Source organism: Eucalyptus grandis, chromosome 2, assembly GCF_016545825.1.
Source record: "Eucalyptus grandis isolate ANBG69807.140 chromosome 2, ASM1654582v1, whole genome shotgun sequence".
Taxonomy (NCBI): Eukaryota; Viridiplantae; Streptophyta; class Magnoliopsida; order Myrtales; family Myrtaceae; genus Eucalyptus; species Eucalyptus grandis.
Genome location: NC_052613.1, coordinates 55845636 through 55871058, shown reverse-complemented (window position 1 = coordinate 55871058; position 25423 = coordinate 55845636). Strand labels below are relative to the sequence as shown.

At 41.5% G+C, this 25423-nt stretch overlaps 2 protein-coding genes across 2 annotated transcripts; both read right to left on the bottom strand.

Annotated features, from left to right (window-relative positions):
- Positions 1 to 712: 712 nt before the first annotated feature.
- On the bottom strand, positions 713 to 2410 carry LOC104433947 (E3 ubiquitin-protein ligase PUB23). Its single transcript, XM_010046871.3, has one exon. The coding sequence runs from the start codon at positions 2277 to 2279 to the stop codon at positions 966 to 968; it is 1314 nt and encodes a 437-aa protein (XP_010045173.2). The 5' UTR covers positions 2280 to 2410; the 3' UTR covers positions 713 to 965.
- Positions 2411 to 5790: 3380 nt separating this feature from the next.
- Positions 5791 to 17743, bottom strand: LOC104433946 (serine/threonine-protein phosphatase BSL3). Its single transcript, XM_010046868.3, has 21 exons — positions 16935 to 17743; positions 15991 to 16051; positions 15826 to 15904; positions 15123 to 15202; positions 14946 to 15040; positions 14735 to 14834; positions 14186 to 14255; positions 13804 to 13905; positions 13643 to 13724; positions 12542 to 12721; positions 11149 to 11419; positions 10808 to 11048; positions 10533 to 10703; positions 9654 to 9892; positions 8551 to 8635; positions 7851 to 7949; positions 7563 to 7762; positions 7403 to 7478; positions 7040 to 7175; positions 6588 to 6727; positions 5791 to 6482 (listed from the first exon to the last, which is right to left on the bottom strand). Exons 1-21 carry the CDS (start codon positions 17341 to 17343, stop codon positions 6399 to 6401), a joined length of 3000 nt encoding a protein of 999 aa, XP_010045170.1. The 5' UTR covers positions 17344 to 17743; the 3' UTR covers positions 5791 to 6398.
- Between the last annotated feature and the right edge of the window lie 7680 nt (positions 17744 to 25423).

Below are 25423 nucleotides of genomic sequence, written 5' to 3'. Positions count from 1 at the left end.
TAGAAGGGTGGAGACCAAAATGACGAAACAGTTATCCTCGGAAATCTATTTGAGTAGACTCGAATAGCAACACTTAGATCTTGATAAAAATACGTGATTGTTTGAGAATTTTTCGATTTTAATATCATATTAGAGCCCTAGTTTTTTTTTTTTTTTTTTTTAACAAACTATTAGAGCCCTAGTTGAACTTTGGCTTAAGTATGGGATATTGAAAGTACTCCGCAATAGTTATGGATTGCATAATGTTTTGCTACAAAATATAAACAACTCATGATTTTCTACGCCTTAAACTTTTAAAATGAATGGTTACATACTTGACTTTATCTCCTCCTTTTTTTTTGGTTTGCTTGGCATACGTAATTTTATTTTGATATATCCGAGTTGCAAGTGTCGAATTCAATATCTCATAACCATTTTCGATTATGTGGGTTTCTCTTTCTATCAAATACTTGTGCTCGAGGTTGACTTTGATTAACATCCCTCGCTAGCTCATTAACATTGGATTTGAGCAGGAGTAGAGATAGGGAGTTGAGATTGGACTAATCACATTGCTCTAGTTTAATCATTCTACCAGTTCCAAGAGACTGCTAAACAAGTATCCATGCACTCGTAAACAAGTACATCCTTGTAGCTGCAACTTGTACTATCATCACCGGAGGAAATAAAAAATTAAGGTAGAGAGAGAGAGAGAGAAGATGAAGAAGAAGAAAAGGACAGCAACAAGATCAACTCTCTATTGCCATTTACGACGTTACCAGCTCCCCAGATATTCCACCGAAGGTGAGTTTTATGTCATTGAAGGAAAAGGAAAACGAAGCTTTCAGTAGACTTTCAGTCTGTCTATCGTATTGGAACAGAATTCCAAAGAGGCTCTGATAACGATGAAAGAAAACAAGCACCAAAATTTCCACCCCCGTATATGAATCTGTACACATGGCTTGATCATTCCTTTTTTCTCTTTCTTCTCAAGAAGATGGCGTTGGAAAAGACGGGAGCAAGTGAAGAGGAACGCAGGGAGAGCTCCTCCAAACCCTAGAGTGCCACCTGAGAATGTCCCTCGCCCTCTCCCTCGTCCTCGACCCGCTGTCCACCTGCAACACCAGGCACAGCTTCGCCACGGCCCCGACCTGCAACATCTCCTGCAGCACCCGAGCGCTCGCCGAGAACCTCGACACCGATGCCAGTATTCTCACCGCGCGGTCGCTCGCCGCATGCGACACCCTCAGTACCTTCTTTGCCACCACCGCAAGCCCCGCTCCATGCGCCACCAGCTCCGCCCTCCCCTCTGCGGACCCACACAGCAGGTCCAGCACCATCAGGATCAGCTCGCAGGCCCGCTTCGAGTCTGCCGATGCGCTGTTTGTGTCGAGCAGGAGCTCGACCAGGACCGGGACCGCACCGCCCTCGACCGCCTTGATCCGGTTCCTCCCCCACGGGCAGAGCTCCACCAATAACTTCAGTGCGGCCTTCGATGCCTGCTGTGAGATCTGGTCCTTGAGCACTCTGACCAGCTCGCCGAAGAATTCGGATCCGACGTTCATCAGTTGGATTGGATCCGCCGCCTCATAGGCTGACTTCAGGATCATCGTCGCGTATGCCCTAGATTGATAGCTTCCGCTTCTGAGCACACGCATCAGCGATCCCGTGAGATCGTCATTGATCATCAGCCTCTTGAGATCCGATCCGGAGACATTCAGATGGCATAGGACGTTGAGTGCCTCATCGCTCGCTCGTGCCAGCTCGGTACCATCGCTCGAATCAATGACCTCGACGAGCGTTGACTCGTCGTTCTTGATGATCGAAGCCAAGAATTCAACGACCCCAGCCGAGACTTGATCCAAGCACTTCTTGTTCCTCGCGCCGTCACCTTCGAGGGCGATGGACCGGAGCCGCTGGAGGCACGCGAGCCTCGCGCGGGGGGTCTTCTTGGCGTCGTCGAGGATCTTGACAATGGCCGCCTTGTCGAGGGGCGGCTTCGGGGTGGGGATGCGCTCGAAGGCGTTGAGGGTGCACCAGGCCTGGATAAGGCGGCGGAGGGTGTGGTTCGGGGTGAGGTCGGCGTCGGAGCTCAACGGCTGCTTGGTGACGGGGCAAGTGCTGCTCTTGAACGCCAACAGCCACCGCTCGATGCTCTCCCGGTCGTAGGTTATGCCGGTGGAGGCGGTGACGGGATCTCTCATGAGCTGCAAGGAGATGGGGCAAAGGAAATGGACTGGCACATCGACATCGTTACCGTTGCCGCCGTCCTCCATTGATGCGCTCGTGGTCGAAGCACGCATCGGACAGAGAGAGAGAGAGGTGATGAAAACGTGATGGCCTCCTCCGGGTTTCTCAAGGACTGCAATGAGGCTCGACCGGTGATAAATGCCTGGTTCTCTCGAGGGCTTCTTGAAGAGTGGATATCTGACCCAGAACGTGAGCTTATATATTCTTTATATATATATTCTTTATATATATATTGCAGGCGAAGCAAGAGGTGACGCCCAGTTGTTCAAAACGATAAAGTCAACACACGGAAAAAACAGGGAAGAGAGAGAGAAGAGAGGGAATTAATTAGGGACCAATTCCAAGGTTTCGGAAGGAGAAAAGCTCCAACTCGTAGACTTTCTTTTGCGGAACAGCGAGCTGGGGGCGATTAATTGGACGAATCGGGAGGAGCGTCGGCGTTGCTAGCAGTGCTGCGACGACCGTTCTTTAAGGCATTAAAATAAACGCTGAACGAACGATAACTCGAAAGAGGGGGAGAGAGAGAGATCTCTCGTGCATCTGCAGATCATCTGCACGTTTTGACTTTCTGCGGGCCTGAATATTGAATGACGGGGGGGGGGGGCTGTGCGAGGGCGGCAATGCCCCGTCGCCGACAGCGTCTCATGGGGCTCACGTGTCTTCGCCACCGCACTCTCTCTCGCCTGCCGTCTCTTTGAAGGATTAAACTCTTCTTCTCATTTGACATTTCTGACGTCTTTTTTTTTTATCACCGGGTGCGTAAGTACTCGGATTTAGAGCCGCGCGCCAGGGGTGACCCGAGTCTAATCGATTCGGGCGGTTCCCCTTCGCCTTTGTCTCCTCAAGATCTGGGAACCTTTGTGATTCTTTGCATCTTTCTCGTAGACAGTCAGAAATTATTTATAAATTCATCAAACAGATGGGTTGAATTCTAATTCGAATTGACTTACTTAATCTGTTTTAATTTATCTTCCAAATCTAATTACTCATACCTAACTCAACCCGACCTATATTGTCAAAATACTTCCATATTTAATCTAATCTAAAAAACTCACACATAGATTGAGATGACAGTGTGGAGCGAGCGAGCATGAGATTAACTAAGGGTGAGAGAGTAAAAAGAAAGCCATAGAAATGGGTTTGGTCTAAGTAAATTGTGAACATATTATTTGGGTTTTACTATTATAAATTTATTTATGACTCATTTATTAAATATAACTAATTCATACAATAACTCGGCCCATCAAATATCAGGTTTAGTCGCTTACTCTTAGAGTCATTTGCTCTCGGATCATATTCGTTGACTAACAGATTGGTACAAATTTCAATGGGTAGGGAGCGATAGCATGTTACCTGAATCACCGCTATGCCAATGGATAGGGAGCGATACCATGTTACCTGAATCACAACTATGCCTTGGTTTTGTGTATGTCCCCTTCCACGTCAAAAGTTCCTTCGAAAAGGAGGGGAAAAATAAAGCGGAAATCGATGAAATCTTGAATAACCGTATCCTTAGATCCGTTCGGCATAGTTGGAGTTGCAATACGATTCGTCTGTGGCGCCTGCGTCTAGCAACACATATTGTAGAGCTGTGGGATAAAAATTTCGTAAGAATGGCTCCGAGCGCTTAGAGTTCCTTGCGAAATCTAAAACGCCCACATTCAAAGCTAGGGTTTTAATGTTAATTGTAGAGAACGTATGGTATAGAGATGGTTTGCGAATTGGAAGACCCTTATCCATTTCACATTTTTCAAGCTTCTGCGATGGTGTAAAGAACAATCTCATCCAAGGACCAGGCCAGTCACATGCAATCGTATTGCTACATGCTGCGGTCTCTGTAGCATTCGGCTTCTCTTTATTTCTTGACGTGGGTACAGCTCTCTGTATGTCACTCTTAATGCGTGAATTCCATTTAAGATAGTCTCTCTCTCTCTCTCTCTCTCTCTCTCTCTCTCTCTCTCGTTGGTTCATGAATGAGGAGCGGTGCCTTCACGTCAAGGACCACGCCATGCAAATTGCAAGGCCATGCCCAATCCTCAAATTCCCCATTCATCTTTCAAGTTGGGAACATGACCATTATCCCAATCTCTGCTAAATTCTTTATCTGAAAACTTGGCATTTTGTTCCCTCAACCGTCGCCACTCAAACTTACACGAACGTTGGGTTATTGTGCGCCCAAGCTGTTAATGAAGGTTGCGTTTGGTCCCAAATAATGTACAGAAATGATGTTCATGAAGGTTGCGTTTGGTCCTAAATCATGTATAGAAATCACTCATCTGATGTGACACCGTCCCTGATTCAGTCCATATTTGAAAAGTTTTCGATGGACGAATAGGAAAACATTAGCACCGGGAGATACACATATCAACACGAAATATATATTGACTATCAGTGAAAACAAAGAGAAAATATTGGGCATTTTCATAAAGGACTGATCTCTCGGGTAACAACCGTTTGTGATCTGGTCAGTTTGATCATAATTACAGTGCTAAGTCACGTAACATGAAAGAATTACAAAGTTCGCTATCTCTTATGACCTAATAACAAACAACTTGGGAAGAATAGTTCCTTGGACCCACTTGATGAATGATGCTCCGAATCCCAAGAGCCCATATTAGATTGAATAATGGGCATGTTTCTGGGGCGTTAGTTGGGAGGCTTGTCACTAAGCTCAATTGCGACCGTGTCCTCACATCGTATTATTAGTCTTTAAATGTTTCAGTCCCCTTATTCGGCTCGAATAATAATGTCCATGGTCTTCATACGACTTATCTCCTTGATTTTAGGAAACAAATCCAAAGGTTACCCAACTACACTCGCCGTGTGCAACCCACCCAGTCCATCACCTCAAGACAATCTTCTCAGAAAGGAAGAGATGTTAAGGGTTGACTCATCCTTTTTACTCCCAAAAAGAAGGGAGCTTGCTAGCGTGCGATGCGTTGGGATTGGTTTAGACCCAAAACGGGAGTCGCTGGTTTCACTTTGCAAGGCCAATTAATGTTTTCCTTGCGAGGCCTGGTCAAAAAATGCGCTTTTGAGGTCTTCCCCATCCCAAGGAGGTGGCCCAATGCAACAACTTGGATATAATCCTTGACCAGTCGAGAAAAGCGCCTGCGCCTTATCTCAGGCCGACATCCCCTGGACGGGCTTTAACTACGAACATTCCATCGAATTAGGCAGTCCTTGCATCAATCCGTCGATAGCGCAAAGTAGATCATTGGCCAGACCCGAGACGGTGCGACCAGCGCGAGGACCCCCGTTCCAGTCCCTTTGCAATGATCTTATGAGGAATGGCGGCGGACATTTTTAGCTCACAAAACTTACCAGAGAATGCCCCTTTAATGCTTCAGCGTAGGCTCAAACTTTCACAACGTCACCACTTGGGAAACATTTGCTGCTCCGTTTCACATTGAACACCACTCTTTTGAGTTAGGGAGTTACATCGCCTAGAAATCCATACCGCAAGATTCTCACGTCACCGAAACCATCGCAAGGGAGCAAGCCAATACAACTTCATCAATCGATTTTGAAAACGAACAGGTCGGACGAGGTAAAATACGGAGCTTCCAAAACGATGCCGACAAAAGCAATTCCTTGTCCTTCACACTAAGTTACATTGTACAAATTACACGAAGCAATACCCATCATATGATACATAAGACTCCCACGGTAACTATAATTATATCTCATCAAGACAACCCAAGTCCTCTTGAACGTTTGTGAAAAAAAAAATTATAAGAATAATAATAGGCCTAAACGAGGAAAACCGAGAACAAAAACCAAAAAAAAAAAAAAAAAAAAAAAAAAATTATAAAACTGACGGGGAAGAATATCGCCCCCAATATAAACCCCATGAACAACCAAGACTGTAACTTCTACTCTGTGGCTCAATTTACAGTGTGGCTGGCAGACCCAAACTGCAGCTCCTGGCACATCAAACATACAAAAATCTAATCCTCCGCCTGCAACTTGTCCACGAGCTTGTATTCTCATCTCGATGCACCACCCATCACGGCAAAATTTCAATTCAGCCAAACCAGAACTTCCTGCCATCGACTGAAAATACAAGTCGTGTTCTCAATAATATGGTCATCGTGCTCCAGACACAGTGGACCACAGCTGGGAGTGCAGGCCAGATTTGAGTATACAATGACAACCTAGAGCATCTGTTGTTAAATCCAAGCAAGAGAACCCCGATCAGTTGCGACTTGAGGGCGTCCTCTGGTTGGTGTCGGAGGTCTATTTGCATTGAGCTCCTGTATCTCATCAAGAAGCCAACAAACTAGTTAAAACGAGAGAGAGAGAGAGAGAGAGAGAGAGAGAGATTATGACTAGAACAAAAGCTGTAGAGATGGCAGTACCTGCATCCATGTGTCTTCTATGTGGCGTTCGGGTGATGTTTCTGGTGATGAGATGGCTGGTGGCAAAGGATGAATGAGTTTAGGCACGACAACAAGATCTCTTCCCAAAACCAATATTGCCCCCGCATTATTCGCAGTACCTGGTAGCATAGGACACATTATGAACAGGAGGTGAGCTGTTTGGGTCAGCTTATTATCAGCAGAAAAGCACATCTTGACTTCCCCACAGAAACAAAATAGTGTCTTTAAATTCTAAAGAATGTGAAATATTTCTACAGGACTTCAGATGACTTAAATATCAAAAGCTGTGGGCTTAAAAATTCAAAGCCTTCACTATCAAACAGAAGTTACATAAGCAAAACAGTTTTTTTTTTTTTTTTTTTTTTTAAATAAAAATAAAAATCATTCCATGTGCAGCTTTGGATAGACTAAAATATCTATTAGGACCATACCACAGTAATTTGTTGCCGAGAATAGAGTAATTAAATGTCCCTGAGCAAAACGCTCAAAACCATCCATCACACATTCGTGAGCACGCACGATCAACTGCAGATCATTGATGTTGCAGAATTCCATCACTCGATCAGGCTGCAAACAAAGTTCCATTAGGTAATGTGAAAAGATAAAGACTAAACTGACATTACTATCATACAATGAAGCATGATATTCAGCCTCAAAGGACAATAAAGCCGCCTGTGATGTAGGGCAACGGACATCTATTAAGGTAACATTGGAAATTCCAATAGTGGAGTATTCACCTCCATCTCATACTAAAAGAGAGATCTATACATGATGATCAACAAGTTGACACTCACCCCAAAAGTAACCAACCCTGGACCTCTGGCATTTGGCCTAAGACCTTCTACACTGTCATTTTCAGTTGGGTCAGACCTGAAGAGAAATGACAAGTTGCAGGTAAATCACAGGACAACCAACCTTGTTTTGACAAGAAACACACAATAGGCAGCCACTTACCATAACAAATCCATGAGAACGATAGACCCAGCCTCCATGGTAATAGGACGTTGGATACTTTCAATCTGCTCCACATGATTTATGGACCGTCCAATACCACCATGCATGCAAATGATCTTCTTCTCAATTAGGGCAGCTAGAGGAAGCCAATTAAACAGACGATTTATCCGATGCCATGCCCAGATGCCATCTCTCTCACCCTGTTCAGCAAGTTAGAAAAATTAATAGCCGTGAGATATTTACTCTATTATGGACAAGAGACAACCTCCAGTGCATAATATCCTGTACCATGCGCTCAATGCACTCGATCCTGAAGCCAAAGAGGGCATTGATATCTGCAGCTTCATGGTTCCCTCGAATTAAATGCACATTACTAGGATATTCGACCTGAGACAACGAACCAAGGGGTGACTCTTTTGTGCCATTCAGCTAAACAACAATAAAATATAAATAGGCTAATAGCATGGGCTGGCAATGCATGATATAATTCTCAAAAAATAGAAAATTAATAATATAAGAAAAGAGAATTCAAAATCTAATTAACTTACATTTTCTCATATCATATTGTTTATATTTGAGTTACTATTTTTCTTCATTTTCATACCAGAATAACTCGGTTCAGTTTTTAGTTTACTTAATGTACTTTGTCATTTGTTTGCATCTTAGTTGATCTTTCTTCTTAGAAAAAGAAATTGTTATTTTCATCATTTTATTTAACTTAACTTTATTAAGAAAGATGAACTTTAATTTTTGTTCTTTCTAAAAACCTTCTGATTTCTTTTTGGGTTCAGAAACCTTCTCTGATTAGTACACTTTATCATAGTAGTTAAAAGGTCTGACCCCCCATCTTATTTTTCTTCAAGGTGAGGATCAATCTTTTTTGCCCCTTGAAAAATATGCCCCATTTTAAATAATGAAAGTGCATTAATAACTTTATGATGTTATATAGACAATATTATGGAGATCATCATCTACTCCAAGGAATTACCTTCAAAGCAAGCAGAAGAGTGATGGTTTCCAAACTATGTTGGCCACGGTCAACATAATCTCCTAAGAAGAGATAATCAATATATCTGCATACATTCACCAACATTTTCTATAAGATATTAACAAGAATTAGTAATTTCCAAAGTCTAAAAATCACACAAAGAGCACCCAGGTGTTAACATGGATTGCAATGGTTAGGAGATGAGGCATTTCTTTCATAGGCACGACTGATAGGCAGACACATTGATATTTATAAATATTTGGTGCATTTAAGCCAGCAGGCATGAATAAATAAGTAGTTACTCAAGAGGTAGAAGCCACATAAGATCACCCGTACATGAGGGTGCGTCCAAAACTAGGATGCCTACTGCATTGCCTATTCTGAACAATGTTCAATTAAGAAGTCTCAAAGAGAATTTATTGCGAGTGCAACAGGAATACCATTATAACTAATGCCATGAAATAAAGATGGATTCACAATTTCGTACTGCTTTCATGAATATCGTCTCATATAGTTCTCACAGGATCACACACTTTCAGCCAGTCAAAAATATTGATAATGAAGCTTAAAGGGGGAGTGTAATGTTTAACCTTCATGGTGACCATGAAATTAATAACACTTTTCAGACTCTGAGCATAATAAGTACAATCAAGTATTTCATTCATAGATTTAAAGGAGTGTCTGAGCATGGGATAAAACAGTCAAAGGAAAAAGAAAAAATTGAAGGATGAAACCAGAGAATAGACAAACTCATGACATCGTTGCAAAAATATCCAGCAGTAAACATCAGTACAAAGTTGCTCCAAATGCCACAAATCCCAAGTATTTAGTATCTACATAGACTATTCACAAGCTTGTGCACTGTGTACAATGACGGGTCCCATCATACTAGTAATATAATTTACATTGGATCAATCTACAAGGAAGAAAACTTCAGTGGGCAATGTGCAGTTTGTGGGTAAATCGATGTATATAATGAACAGATCAGAGATCAGACCATACAAAACTTAGCAAGTGACACATTATTTACTTAATAACATCTCTGGATAAAATTTAGACATCCAGATTCAGAACAGGGATATAATCTATGAAGAAAAACTTACGCAATATCCCCAGCAGTTGAAGGTGCCCCATACTCATCAAAAAGACGCATGAGATCTCCAAATTGGCCATGCAAATCACCAAAAATTTTTATAGGAGCCTTAAGCTGTAACACACTAGGTTCACTAGAGAATATCTTCTCAGCACTGTCGCAAAGATCAGCAATTTCATTGCAATCTAAGAAAAACTGCCGGCGCACTGGAGGCTTCCATCCACGAGGCTTTAAAAGATGTGCGATGACCTTAATTGATGCAGCAAGAAAAATGCACGAACTTAGTTCCGAACTTGAATAGCATTCTCAATAAAAGCTATAACCATTATCAATTAAACACATCTGTCCGATATGGACCATGCACACTGCCTTGACCCTCAGATTAACAAAAGGAAAATTTAACCATGGCCACTCAAATGCATCCAAGCAGTCTTCTCTATGCACACTTCACAGGTGCAATTTTCAAAATTGCGCATCTATAAATACAAAAGCAACAGTAATACCAGCTTATATTCATTCAGGAATAGATGACTAAATCGCAAAAGATGAAGCAATGATTGGAGACGAAATATCATAGGATCAATGAGACCAAAACATGCAACCCAAAATGCTAAAGCAAGTACCCACGAGAAGATTATTATTCAGCAAGTCTGATGCTGAAGAATTTAGATAAAGTGAAGTACAAATAAGAGGAGTTATCTCATGAAGGCTAGATATGATGACAAGATCAACCTAGTAAGTATAACTAATTGCAGTCATTGCATGGATCACTTCGCTAAAGATGTTTCAAATGTCCATTGACACAAACCTAGTTACTATGACCAATTCATGGATAACTTTGCCACAGCCCATCAAATGTCATACACATTATTATAAGGATCCTCACTACCTTCTTGGGCACATTGTTAATTGACATTTGTCGATCTAGCAACTTCCTTGCTGCAGAAGCACTCTCCGGCGTTCCATAGCTGACCCGCCTGCCTTCATTTTCGAACTGATCTATTGAAAGTTGTCTGACCATGCCACCCAAAGCTCCACCAGTTTCTGCAGCTACAACCACCTGAAAATTTATAGAGAAAACAACATAAAGAAACATGCAAATTAATTTCTGAGATAATACACCTATAATAGCCACTGATACAATGAGAAATGGCAGATACTAACAGCTCTATGATGCAGCCGCACTCCAGCTGGGGCAATAATATTTGGTCCAGCAGAATCAGGTATTTTAACAGAAGAAGATAATTGCTTCCCACTGGGAGTAGCCTCTGCACCACGATCCCTATCCGGCGATTCAACTTCTCCATTACTTTGCCGGGCCTTTGCAGCTGCTAAAGTAGCACTAATAGCCTCAGCTTCTGCTGCTGATGCTTTAACCAAGTCTTCAACACTCTTAGCCATTCTCCTGCAGAGCATCACCAACCATTAGTTCCCTGAATTAATTGAAGAGACAAAAGCAATGTGATTTTTATGTCATGCCACAAAATGGCAGAATGCTACTTTACCGTGATCCCTGAAGCATAGCATTTTCAGTGCTTATGTCAGTATACATGTCACCATTTACAGGGGGAGCAACTGGGTTTCCGAGCACAACTGCACCATCCGGGACTGCCTCAATCATCTGTCTTGTTCTTTCATCAACATAACCATATCTTCCTGTTAGCCGAGGTGATTGAGAATTCGATGAAGCAGCTGCAGCAGCAGCATGTGAAGCTGCAGTAGTCGTTTCTGCGGCAGCCAGATCTTCAGCAACAAGCAGGTCATCCAGCAAGACACCTATCACAATACCACGCATCACAATGCTACTGTATGATATATCACTATACAAACTGTGGCAGAAGAACAAATTGCAGTTTCAGATCATGATTTGACAGACTACACCAAGCACCAAACAAGATCTTTACTCAAGAATCCCGTTGAGTACACAAAACTGTTATCTCCCTGAGAGAGAGACAATTGATGAAAATTGAAAAGTGAGTCAGGATCTTTAAAGAGAATGGATACAACTATCTTATTTATCTGCATTCTAGGATATGATATCTGCTCAAATTTTGATGCATGCTTAGAATTGTCTATACAACACACTTTTGCAGGGATGAGAATTCTCCCCCTCCTAAATACAGGAAGGGAAAACTCATTATCACCTACCAAAGCCGCAGGGGGGCTCCCCTAAGGTCAACTTGCAGAATCTTCAGACTTTCTATCTTCACTTTTAGTTAAGAGTAGCATCAACTGTTTCCTATTACATTTCATCTAACATGTGCATCACTAACTCATTCAAAGAACAATTTTCAAAGTCAATGCAAGTAAATGATTCGTAGTCTGCAATTACACCCTAACACATGCTATACACCAAAACCAAACTCTAAGATCATTGGTCTCGACTTCCAGAAAACTGTTTTTAGAATACACACATGCAACAGAACATTTACCGAGATCCAGGAACAATATAATCTTCAGATTTTTCTATGCTTATAAACCAGAGCATACAAGAGAAGCTAAGAGATACAAACAAACAGTAGACCTCATAATAGGCCTCCAAGACCAACAGTCTGTTAGGCTCATCCAATATGTTGCGCTGGGCTTGGACATGATTATGCCCCATTGGCACCAAGGCCATATGAAAAAATGAAGACAGCCACGCAAGTTATCGTCTCAAAGGCCCACTAAGGTCCACTAATTGGGCTTTGATTTCATCATGCTTGGCAGGCTTGGACAAATAATTTTAGGCCCGGCCTTGGGCTAATTCTAGCCAGAAGATATATCATCTAATTTTATGCAAGCCAATTGACCCATGAGTCATGACATTATCAGATCGTTATTCCTATAACATCCCAATTAGTGCAAATAAAGAGCAAAATTGGCAGAAATAACTCAATGTGCAAAATTATCTCTTACCACCACGTAAGCCACCATAAATAAATATTAGATCGCCAACAGCAGCAGCTGCATGCCTGCAGCGCCTTGTCAGCTCAACTGCAGCATCGCCACCAGCTGCGTCAGCACTGTATCTGCCTGTTCTAGGACTAGTAACAACGGACTTGGTATCACACCAAACACCAGCTGCAGTATCCAACACTACAAACACAAGGAAGCAACTAAATAATAAGCATGAGTTGTAAAATGGGAGACACTTAAGATGTAAAACTATATCACCTGAGAATATACAGCAATAACAAAACAGAATAAACTGACCATTGCAGAAAATTTTGTAAATGCTAGTACTCTTCCAATGTTTCATAATGGAAGATTAACTACCATTGAGACAGCGAGAAACAACAGAGATATGATCCCAAAGTGAATCATATAAGACTTAACTAACTCTTTTGTTGACCTTTTCTCCAGAATGCAAGTCGTGTCCACTAAAAAGCAAGTGAATGTCAAACCAAAATTAAAATCTCAGAGTGAGCAAGTGAACGACATCATAAGTCACTTTTCTATGACTAACTACAACCTGAAAAGTTTCATCAAAATAACCTATGTATGTAAACATTCATTTTCATCCTAACCAGAAAAAAACAATCGAACTAAAGCTCTATTTGTTTTGCCAAAAAATGAATGATTTGGAAAATACTTCCCTAAAACAATCACTTGTCTCCCTTACCAAAAAAAAAAATGAACGAAAAATATTTTCATCTCCATGAGAATATTTAGAAAAAAATTGCTGTCCATAATGAAAAGAATTTTCCTTTGACTAATTATTTCAAGCAATACAAACAATTAATTTCAGAAAAATATTTTCTAACTCATTCATTTTCTGCAAAACAAACAAACCCTAAGGGAATCAGATTTGCTGCAAGAAAGCAGCAGTTAAAGAATTGCAAACCTGAAGAAATGCAACTATATTGCATGCACTAGAAATGGAAATGCCAAACTACATGCAAATTATCTCTTTCTGCTTTAACTCTAGGATATTATTTGAAGCGTAAATCCTTCAAATGCAAATTTTCAATACCAAAGGCAAGGAATTCTTAAATTAGAGACGCAATAATCAAGTACCAGCCACACTTGACGAGTCCTCTACCATTCGTCCACCGCCAAGTGCACCTCCAGATACATGGAGACGAGCATTAACGAAGACCTAAATTATTGGTCAGATCAAAATGAGAAGCTTTATCCCTAAATTAAGAAAAACATATACAAATGCATGAAAAACCCACCGCTGCATGCTGGTATCTTGGAGATGGGGAAACACCAGGGGCAATGGCCCATTCCCATCGTCCATCCCTATGTTTGGCGAGTCCATATGCACTTGCCAGGGGCTGCAAAAGTAAGAAAAACACCAAAGGAGAAAAAATCAACTCTATTCCTGGAGATAAATACTAAGCGGACCATTATAGTCATATTAGTTAGTTGAAGCAAGTATTTCGGGCGATGGTCAGTCAGCATGCTAAAGCAAATGCGAACTGATAAATAAATATACACATCCAGACGCGTGTAGAGAGAGAAGGATAGCAAGTCCAAAGAAGGTTGCAAAGAGGAAAGGTTGCAATTAAAGAGCCCTTCACTAAAGCTGAGAACTGCAAGATATTTTGCACTCACCACGCTACTTGCATCCCTCCCTCCACAAAGCAGAAGAAGACCGTCGGAACGTGCACTAGCAGTTGCATACCTAAGCACAAGTACAGAGCCATATCATGCCATAATCCAATAAGGATGACAAGACATAAGCAATTAGAGCTCCAACAACAGTTCACAAAAATGAAAATTTACCCAGGAAGTGAAAACAATAACAGAATAATAAACAAAATGATTTTATAAAGATGGAAACAATCTATAGTAATAGCAAGAACTAACGGAATGACTGTATTACAAACCGTTTAATTGTAACAACAATTTAAGGGTTTGTAATACCATTGCAACCGAATGCCAGGACAGTGCTTTATCATTGGGACAAACATGTGAAATTGAGAAGTTAAAGAACATACTAATATATTGTCATGGTGTGCATACTTAGCTCCACAAGGGAAAAAAGAGTCGAGAATATACAGGCAAATGAGGATAATTTATTGTCATAATATGCACATGTGGCTAATCCATGCAAACGAGGGTGGGTGAGGAGGGGGGAGCAGAAGGGTTGAGCATATGTACATGCAAGGAGGTGGTCCCTCGCCTTCTGGTTCTAACTTCCTCCATTCATAGGGTTTGGCAGCAGTATCCAGGGCCCATACATCAGCCAAAGGCCGCTTTCCTGGCAAAGGAAAAACACAAAAACCACCGCAGTGTTATTTGAATGCACAGAAACGTATAAGTAACTGACCTATGCCGAACGACATAACTACCATCCAATAAAAAGACTTACCGTCATTTCCACCAATTGCCATGAGATATCTTTGCCCCACCAGGGCCATAACATGTCCATACCGTGGCCCTGGGCCAGGACCTTGAACAACAACTCTGGATAGAACCAACAGCTACATAAGGGGATGATGTATATAAGAAAAAGAAATTTCGTAAATGAAAGCACTCTGCATCCAACCTATGCCATCTTGGTCTTTGCTGTGTAAGATCGAGAACATGAAGATCCTCAGCAGACAAGCCAGCAGGACCAATTCCACCCTGTGTTCAATGAAACACTTCAATTTGAGAATTCCAAAACGATAAGTTATTTGTTAGTGTCAATTCCTATGGCACTAGGTTATGTCAAATGATTTCATAGATATTAGGAGCCTGTTATTGCATCAATCGAATCCTTTCATATAAGAGAATTACTTTCTTTTTGGCAGGGTCAAAATCAAAACACAGTTTTCACTATCCGTGCTATCCTCATAAGAGGCCTAATTAGAATGCACGTGAATGGCGAATTTCTCTGTTTAACTTTGCTGAACCTAAGGCACTGATTGATAACATGCTAGTGAACTAGAGAAAATTATGAAGTGGAAGAAAAAAGGTTAATAATTCTTCATCGTCCAAGTGGAAGAAGCATAAAGGTCTTTCGCCTAAAAAGTAGAGCAGGGTTGAGGGTGGCAAACACATCACATTTCCTCCAAGAAGACTAAAATGAATGGGTTGTACTCTATAAACAGCACTTTGCAGCACAAACGGTGTTCTCTTGAAGCAAGTCCTTAGACTTCTAAATGCAACTCAGCGGACAAAAGATTTGACAAAAAGATATATCAAGCAGAGATTTCATCAACATTAAGGAAGACAAATGAACTTCAAGGGATGAATCATGTGCTAACCTGAATGACAACCATAGTTCCCACGGCACAAGCCACATGGGCTGCTCTTGGTGTGGGTGGTTCTCCAAATGGAGTAATCCTGCAAAATAGCATCAAGTAAGCACTGAAATCTTGAAAAATAGAAATCCCGGAGTATGTTGAGAAGATATTATCCCATGGGTTTACCTAGACCATTTATTTGTCAAGACATCATAACAGTGCACATCAGCAGTGGCACCAGCAAGTCCTGCAACCCCCAGAAATGGTCATTACATTTCACAGCACAAACATTTCTACGAAATTGGATTAAGAAATTTCTCACAAATAACTGTCTCGCCCATAAGACGCTATAGCATATTGCTTACCAATGCATTAATAGACAATATAACTTAAACATGAAATTACAGGATTATTAGAATGCAGGTCCTCAATTTCCATGGTTTCTTTTTTCGACTATAACCAATAAGGACTCAACAAAAATCACTTGTCCCTATACAGAACAAAAATGTCATGCACATTTCTTTCCATAACTAATCAAATTTCAGTACATAGGCATCTCGAGAGTCATAAGTAACATTACCACAAAGCACTTTTAAATGAGCACATGAACACGGGTGGTGACATGAAGAAACTAAAGGAAGTTAACAAAAAGAATAAAGATGTGACATGATGTTCTTGGATCCTAAGAGAAATAGAATGACTCTGTGCAAGGATGTCATGGAGAGCTCGGAATGCAGTAACACATCGACTACTATATTACTACATAAGATGAGTTGCATATGATACTCAGTCATAACTAATCTGGAAAAAAAAAAAAGTCCCAGGCACATAGAACATGAAGATTTAGCACTAGCGATGATTTCAAAAAAACTAAATAAATAAAGTCAAAATGCCAACGCTCAAGCCTGATGCTTCGATGACAAACACAAAGAAAACTTTCACTCATGCCCGTGATGGCAAGCAAAACTAATTAACTTTCATCAAACGCTAAACTAGAATTCGAACGCAAATAAATATGGCATCCATACGCCAACAAGCTCATTGCTTCCCGCAGCTAGGAGGCATTCTCAACACTAGATCAAACAGGCGAAAGAGATGCGACAAAAGCCACACAGAAAGTCACAGCATACTGATTCCGGCGTTCCCAGCTGACGATGGAGCTCCTGAAGCCGCCGAATTGCCCTCGAGAGCAGTTGCGCCGCCGAACAGAATCAGCCTCGGCCCAATGTAACCGGGAGTCCCCTCCTCCCCGACCGCGGCCACCGCGGTTAACGTGTGCCCACACCTCGGCCCGGGGCCGTCCTCCTTCTTCTCCAATATCGCGTTCACCACCGAGTACGTCGGGGCCGGCCTCGGCCCGACCACGGGGCTCTGCTGCACGCCCGCCTGCTGCTGCGACGGCGGCGGCTGCGGGGGCGCCGCCGGGGATCCGCCCCCGGCCGGAGGCTGCTCCGCGGGCGGAGGGGACGGGCCGTTGTTGTGGTTCTGGACCGCCGGATCGTGATCGGCATCGGTCGCCATCGAGGAATCGACCTCCATCGGATTCGGCAAACCCTTCGGATTCCAAGCCCTAGCTTCGAGATCGGAACTCACCGGCTCCCCCAATTGGAGCTCCCGATCGACATTCCCCAATCGGCTCCACCAATCCAAAAAAAAAAAAAAAAAAAAGCCAAACCCTAAGCAACTCCTCGTCGGGGGCGGATGCAGAATCCGATGAGAGCGTCGGGGGTGGTGGGAAAAAAAACTTTTCCGGGAAAAAGGAAAAGAGAGAAAATGGGGAAGTGGAGAGAGAGAAAATCGCCGGTCCTTAGGTTTTAGGATTCTAATTCCCTTCTCTCTCTCTCTCTCTCTCTCTCTCCCCTTTCTCTCTCTAGGCACGACGAGGAATAGAACCGGGACGGAGACAATCACGAAGAAGAGGAGAGAAGACACACACACCCAATTCACTTTCTCTCTCTTCGGAAAACGAAAATGCGCTGCGCTTTTTATTATTCCGATTTTCCCCTCCCTCTCTAACTGAAAAAACCACAGTAGTTAGTCCATTCAGTGATGCGCATCATTGACATAATTAAATAATCGTCTGATTTTTCTAAAGTCCGCCTTATTTTTCCCGGATTTCTAAAAAAAAAAAAATTAATATTGAAACGCCGCGTTTTTCTCTCTTCGGTCTTCTCTCTCTCTCTCTCTCTCTCTTCGCGCGGTCAGTGATTGGCGCACACTGGGCGTCGTCTCTCGTCAGTCCAGAGTGGCGAAGCTGCGAAATTTAGGTCGGGCCGAACCGGTCGACGAGCGTACGGAAACCGGGCCGGCGGCGCTTGACCGGACGAACCGGGACGAGCGCCGGGGCGCTTAACGGTAACGGTATCAACCGGTTCCTACTTACGTGGGGCCGATAGCCTCCGATAGGGAGGGCGCGCGAGCCACGCTCGGGCGGGCGGGGGTGTGGCGCACGCGCGGGGTGGGGTGGGGTGGGCCCCGCCCGTGCTGTGGGGTGGGATGTTGGTTCCTACTTGGAAATGCGTCAACGCTAGGAGGACTGGATTTTCTTTTCCGCGCTCCTTATCCTTGGGTGACGATTTTGATGAGATGATTAGCGGCTAACTTATTGCTCCCCCGATGGGATCGGGTGATTAAGACAGGCTTAAATTAGCAAGTTAGGTGATATTTTATCTTGCTTTCTTTTTCAATAATTACCTTTTACAATTATCACCATTACAATTTATCGATGAAGAAAATACTTGTTTTTCTTTTTTTATATACAAATCACCAATTTGCCTCGGTAATCTTGCTTTCAAGAGCATTGGTATTACTTTGGGGGCTAAAATAAATTTCTGTTTTTAACTATTCCTTTTACGTCCAATATTTCATTTCTTTTTTTTACAGCAACACCACTATATAAATTCAACAAAATTAGTTTATTATATCAAATTCGGAGCAAATTTTCTCCTTGATCATGGAAATTACCATATTCAAAGATAATCAATTAAAAACAACTTAAAATAATAATTGACATAAAACAAATTATTGAAAATTTTGACAAATCTAGCCAGTTGATCATATTGCTTGTTACCAACCAAAAAAAAAAAAGAACATATCGCTTGCTATTTCTCCTAGTGGTAAAAAAATTAATCTAATATAGCAAATGAGATCATGCACAAGAAGATATATATAATGCAAAGTTCTATTCCCGTAAGCACGGAAAGATTGGAAAATGCTAAAAAATAAAAAACTTGTAATAAGGAAAATAAAGAAATGTGTACTAAATACTGACAATGGCTTCTAAAATGTCATCGTCAATGAAGCCGCTGACGTTGCACCTAAAAACTTGCCACAATCTCAATGGCTTGTGCATGGTCTTCAAGATCTTTGCCTTACAATCGAATCTTGCAACCATGGACAAGCCACCACTATTAGATCTAGAAACAGGCTCAAGCTCGATAAACAAAGAATGAGGTTTAGCTCGACATAGATGTTCACGGTCAAGTCTCAACTTGGCAGCTTGGGTGCATTAAATGTGTAAGCATTCTCTTTCGTTTTTGTATAGAGGGGAATGGCATTCATTTTCCCTATATAATTAATACGGATCGTAGAGGAATTTGATACAGACTTACTAAAATTCATATGTAATCGAACTTTGTTATTCCAAACTCATAATTATCTAACTTTTAAAATCTTAACCAATCGCATCCAATTCAGCCCACTAAATAAGAGCTAAAAATCGGGTCGGGTCTTTCACCAATTTGGGCGCCTCCAACTCCAAGTGCCGAAAACAAACCCAGTGTGCTCAACGAGAATATCACGAAATCCTCCATCCCATCTAAACAGGCTACGCAAACAGCACATGATGGGACAATGTGAAATCGTTCATGGGCATGGTGGGCTCTCGAGACGCGTGGCATCACGCAGCGAGAGCACGACCACTTTCGATTTTGGTACTTCGACCCTGGCCTATATAAGAAACTTAGGTGGACAAGTTTTCATTATTCAAACACTTCATCATAGATAGAGAATCTCGGCATGGGCCTGGGGAAAAAAAAAAAGGAAAGACGATCCGGAGCAAAAGCATTGCTCTCGTTTTGCTGCGCTCTTGAATGCCTTTTTTTTTTTCTTCTTTTTTTTTTTTTTAAAGAACACTTTCAAATAAAGGCTCAAAGTATTATCGATTTATTAAATAAGAATTTGAAGTAAATATTATCTTAAATAAATACCTAAAGTGCCATTTTAAAAAAATAAAGGTTTAAATTAAACTTTATTTCAAATAAGAATCCTACCAATCTTAAAGAATAACTTGATCTTGTTGATCGATTAAGGGCATTTCCATCCTTTTGCATTTCCGATCCCTCGCCTAGGCACCGATGGGGAGGCCGACACCCCACTGATGATGTGGTGGGGTTTTTTTTCTTTTTAATTTATAGATTTTTTTCATTTTTAGTTTGTCTTTTTTTATGAAAAAAAAAGAAAAAGGAAAAAATAAAGAAATAAGGGAAGAAAATAAGAAAAAGCAAAAATTTAAAAATGTCCTCGACAAGAAGAAAATAAGGGAAGAAAATAAGAAAAGGCAGAGGGACAAAATGTCCTTAATCGGTTAGTGAGGTCAAGTTATTCTTTGAGATTAACCTAATTTGAAACAAAATTCACTTCATTTTCTTATTTGAGAAAATGAGAACATTCAAAATTCTTATTTGAGACGGTCAAAATTAAGGACGATGCGGATCCTTTTTAGGATTTTTCTATAAAAAATAAATAATTTATTTTGGAAAATTGAAGAAGCAGCAATTTCAACGAAACTCCCACAACGATGGGGTAGAATTTCCCCACACGTGTAGCTCGAGATGGGCATGACCATTGACTCGGAAGATTTTATTTGACTTGCGACCCGCGAGAAGTATTTTCTTTTCGAGTCGGTTCAAAAAGGATTTCTATTCCTCGTTCTTTGATCAGAGACACAGCGAAGAGGCTTCTTCTTCGGTCGACATTACAGAATAACTCAATTTCCTATGAAAACTCCACAGGTCATAAGCCTTCTAGTAATTCAAGATCGATAGAGTGGGATTTGCCTCGTCACACACGTAGCTGGAGGCAATTTCATCGAATAATTTATGTTGTTAAGTTGCTAGCCAATTGCCTAGGTATAACAAACAATTCCAACGACAATTTTCCACAACCAGACATGCTCTCACCCAGGCGAGTTTTTCCCTACCCCATGGTCAATTGCTAGATATAGTCAATTGCTACTCTTGACCCTCGTTACATACTCAAAACTCGAGACTCAGCTAGATGTATTTATTTCGATATTTTGAATAAATACCCATGTTACCATGATAATAACCACCGTAATCTCTCCAAATAACACAAAGCAATTTATAAGAATATCGATACTTTAAAGACATGATTCGATGGGTTCAACCGTTGGATTTTGAGAAATCAAAAGTGGCGAAAAAAGTTTTGAGATTCGATTATTTATCATGGAGAGTGAATTCGGAAATTGAATTTAATTAAACTCGATTAACCATTCCTAGGTGACATAATCAAATCGGCCTTCCAAAAGGACTAACATCAATTTCCTGATGCGGGCTCGATGAGAGGGTATAGTGCCTAGAACTTCTTATACGTATAATTGCGTACTTGAGCTAGCACTGCGCATGTGATTTTTCCTTTCCCTCCTAAAAAACCAGTCAGCTTTTTCTCGTTTTCGTTTGCCTGCTACTCAACAATGAGGAATTAGATAGACCCAAAAAAAAAAAAAAAAAACGATAAGGAATTAGAAAAGGGCCTCCCAACTCTCGAAAAATGTCAATTTTTCACGAAATCAAAATGCATTTTGTTTCACACCATCAACAAGAAAACCGCGCGGGCTCTGTTTCGAACAAACGTGACGTCGTAAATACAAGAAGAAGAAGAGGGAGAATGTCTCTTGACTCTCTTCCTCCTCTAGGAACCAACCGGGGAATTTAGAATGGGCTTTTTGGGCCGGGAATTTGTATGCTCGATGAGCTCCAAAGCTCACGGCCCACTGATCTGTTGTGCCATTCGTCCGAGCCACAATTGCTTCGCAATTCGGCAAAAGGAAGGCCAGCGGAACTCCGCGTGTCTAACAGCCGAAGAGCGCATCGCATCTCAAATTCACTTTTTCTGATGATTGCTTCATTTCGTTTCGCACTCATGAGAGGTTTTGAAAATCGAGTCATTCGATATCAAGAACCAGAAATGTAAAGTACAGGTACTCCGCTGTACGGCCTTTTAAGACGGTAGATCTGTTGGGAACGTCCTATGCGAAGTGCCGATTTGGAAGTGTCTAAAAGAAGGTCCGGTCCGGCTGCTCGATCTGGGAATAGGATTAGATCGCCCGGTTCTAAGTGGTTCTTGATAAAATTGGTATGGTTCCCAACTCTAAAATTTTGGTATATGAAATAATCGGTATGATTCACGGCCCCTAAAAATGATCTGTATAGACTAGATTGAACCGATCTAGAGTGTGCATACATATATGCGACCGGTCAAACCCAATTTGATTTGTCTAAGCCGTTTTGACTCATTTTCACACAATGCAACTATAATGATCAATGTCAAATCCAACGCATATTACCAAAACACTTATGTATTTGACTCAATATATGGAAATTGATTCCCTAACTAAGGTGAAAGCATGAAGTAAGAGAGCATGAGATCCAGTAATACTAAGAGAAAATTGTGAACTCATTTAACGTTCATATCAAACTCATAATGACAAAAACTAATCCCATTAGCTATGGATTAAGAAATGAGATTATCGTCCACTTTGATAGTATATATTATAGTGGCAAACTTAAAAACGAAAATTGAAGATAATTTATTTATAGCATAAACCATAAAATAATAATAATAATAATAATAACATCGCATGTCCCTATGTCAACCTATGACTATATTGGGATTGGCTAGTCTAGTTCCAGTGTGGATAGTTGGTTCCATATCCCGAAATATGCAATCATGAACAATTGGTGCAAATGATAGTGGAAATTGGCGAAATTAGCACGAGATGTGTATATATATTTATTTATTTTTGTCACAGCGGAAATCCTAAAATACAATTGAAGGCAAAGTATTTATAACATAACCATAGATTAATAATCATAACAATAACACTATCGGTTTCCTTGTTGTCCTAAGAACCATATTTAGTATTGGCCAAATAGGTCCTATACATTTTCAAGATAAAAAGAACTGGTCTTGATTTGTCTGTTTCAATTCTTAATTTCAAGATGGAAACTAACCTATAAAGAAACTCGCCCCAAGGGGCCATCAATTTAATTTTCTTTAAAGAAAAGGGGGAAAATATGCAACTTATTTTCTTCTCGTCAACTTTGGATTTCATGTTCAAAGGTTTGTCGATATCATGCATAGGCAAAGAAAGAAGAAAGAAGGAAAAAAAGATTAAAATCATTAAAAATGTAAAAAATTAACATGTTCACAACACATTTACCTCCAAGATAATTTTCGCGTCATAGTAAATCTCAAATTAATATTATTTAATACATTTATTTCAAACTAATTTTCATCTCGCAAGAATCTTAAATTAGTATCACCGACTCAAATCCACCTCCACTAAAACACATGTATCAATACACGCAAAATTTTCATGTTGGATCTATCCTTCTTTTTGTTCGATCTATTTTGTAGCTATCTACCGTGCATGTTGCATTGAAAACAGGATAATGGATGGAATGCTGTTGAAGGGTAGATTTGAATTAGGAAAATCACTTTAGATATTTTTTTTTTTGCAAGACAAGGATTAATTTTTTTCGAGAGAAAAGTGTCGTGGAGATACTAGGTTTGAAATAATTTAGAATAAACGTGTTATGACTTGGATTTGAGCGGCCCCAAACTAACTTAGGGAAAGCCCCACTGGAGGGAAAACCTCCCTGAGGTGAGAGTCCCTAAAGTGGGGTCCCCGTATCCCGCATCTCAGGGGAGAAACAATACTGAGAGGAGCAAGGGGTCCACGGCTGCTGGGGTAACAGCAGGTCTCCCTCACAAGGGGAGGCGGTGGTTTTTCTTGGATGCTAACCGATTTAATTCGAGGCTACCCAAGGACCACGTGGAGGTTGGCCGCAAGCTAACCCGGGCTGTAGCTGGCTTGAATGCCAAGTTTCATCAACTGAATGCTACAGCACGCCCTGAGTTGGTGGAACTTGAATGTGATACTGGTTTGAAATAATTTAGAATAAATGTGTTATGACCAAATCGATTTGGACTTTTTATATTGAATCAATCGAAGAAAAAAATAGGGATAATGGAAAAAAGGGGGTGTAGAAGTGGGACGGGCTTGATGTAGAAGATCAGGATTTGCATGACAGTTGTCATACCAAGACATGGAGAGGACCATCCTCCATCTCTGACCATCGTTTTCCGCCATGTAATCTCAAAGCCCTTAATTCATCTCCACCGCCCGATCACTCTCACGGTCTCACCACTCCGATTTTACGAAATTTCCCCCAATTTTCCCGCTCGATTTTTTCATTTTTTATTATTATCATCCTCGCTACGCGACAACAAGGGGGGTGTGGGGCCCGCTTTTGACGGTGATCCTGTCCTCCTCGGCACTGGCAAAAACCCCACAAGTGCGCGCGCATTCCGAGGCGGGGTTCCCCTTCCCGGGCCCCACCCCACCCCAGCCCAGCCCTCCCGAGTCCCGACTCGGTTCGGTGAGCTGAGTCAGCGATCGAGCGAGTCAGCGAGAAAGAGAGAGAGGGGTTGGCTCGCCCACCGACGTGACTACGCAACGCTAGAACGATGTCGTACGTGTCAGATCTGTCCCAGCAAAGGACAATAATTCGTCACATCCGACCAAAAAAAAAGGTGCAATTGTACGTCACGTCGGACGCGCTCTTTACTCGGCACCGCGTGGAATTTATTCCCCAAAATGCCAAATATGACGTCATCTGGCGCAGACACCTAGTCGTCGCCTAGCGACTCGGGCGAGCCGATCCCAGCCGTTCCGGTGGAGAACTCACCAGATCGGACGGTCGCGGTCGGTGCCCCCAGGTCCACGAGAAGTCAAGACCCTCGAGAATTTACCCATGGAGCCCCGCGGGTGCTGAAATTTTCGGGACCCAACATGGACATTAATTAAAGTCAAAATTAACGTTAGATCCGATCCCAGGTAAAGAGACGACAGAAACAGATTTTTTTTTTTTGTATTTTTGTTTTCTGGGTCGGTACAGAAACGGACTGAGATGGTAAGAAATTAGAATAAAGAAAGGGCGCAAGGTTCTTTTGTCAGTTCTAACGCATGCCATCTACCACCCATCTCGAATAGATAAACATTTAAGGCAAAAGACATAAAACCCAAAATTTATATAATCACGTAAAACATTCGCATTAAGTTTTTTTTAATAACAACCAGAGTTCTAAACTTGATCTTCATGACGTATTTAATATTCATTAAGATTTCATTGATAAGCACCATTAAACATTTGAGGCCGCGATTGACCTGGCATTATATATACTTTTCAAGGACGATGTGAACTGGAGTGGCGCCGCAAATGCCACATCATCAAAGAAATCAAAGGAAGAAAAACTTAAAAAGACAAAAAAAAAATCAAACCAGAGGAGAGAGACTGCAGATCGTCGAAGGAGC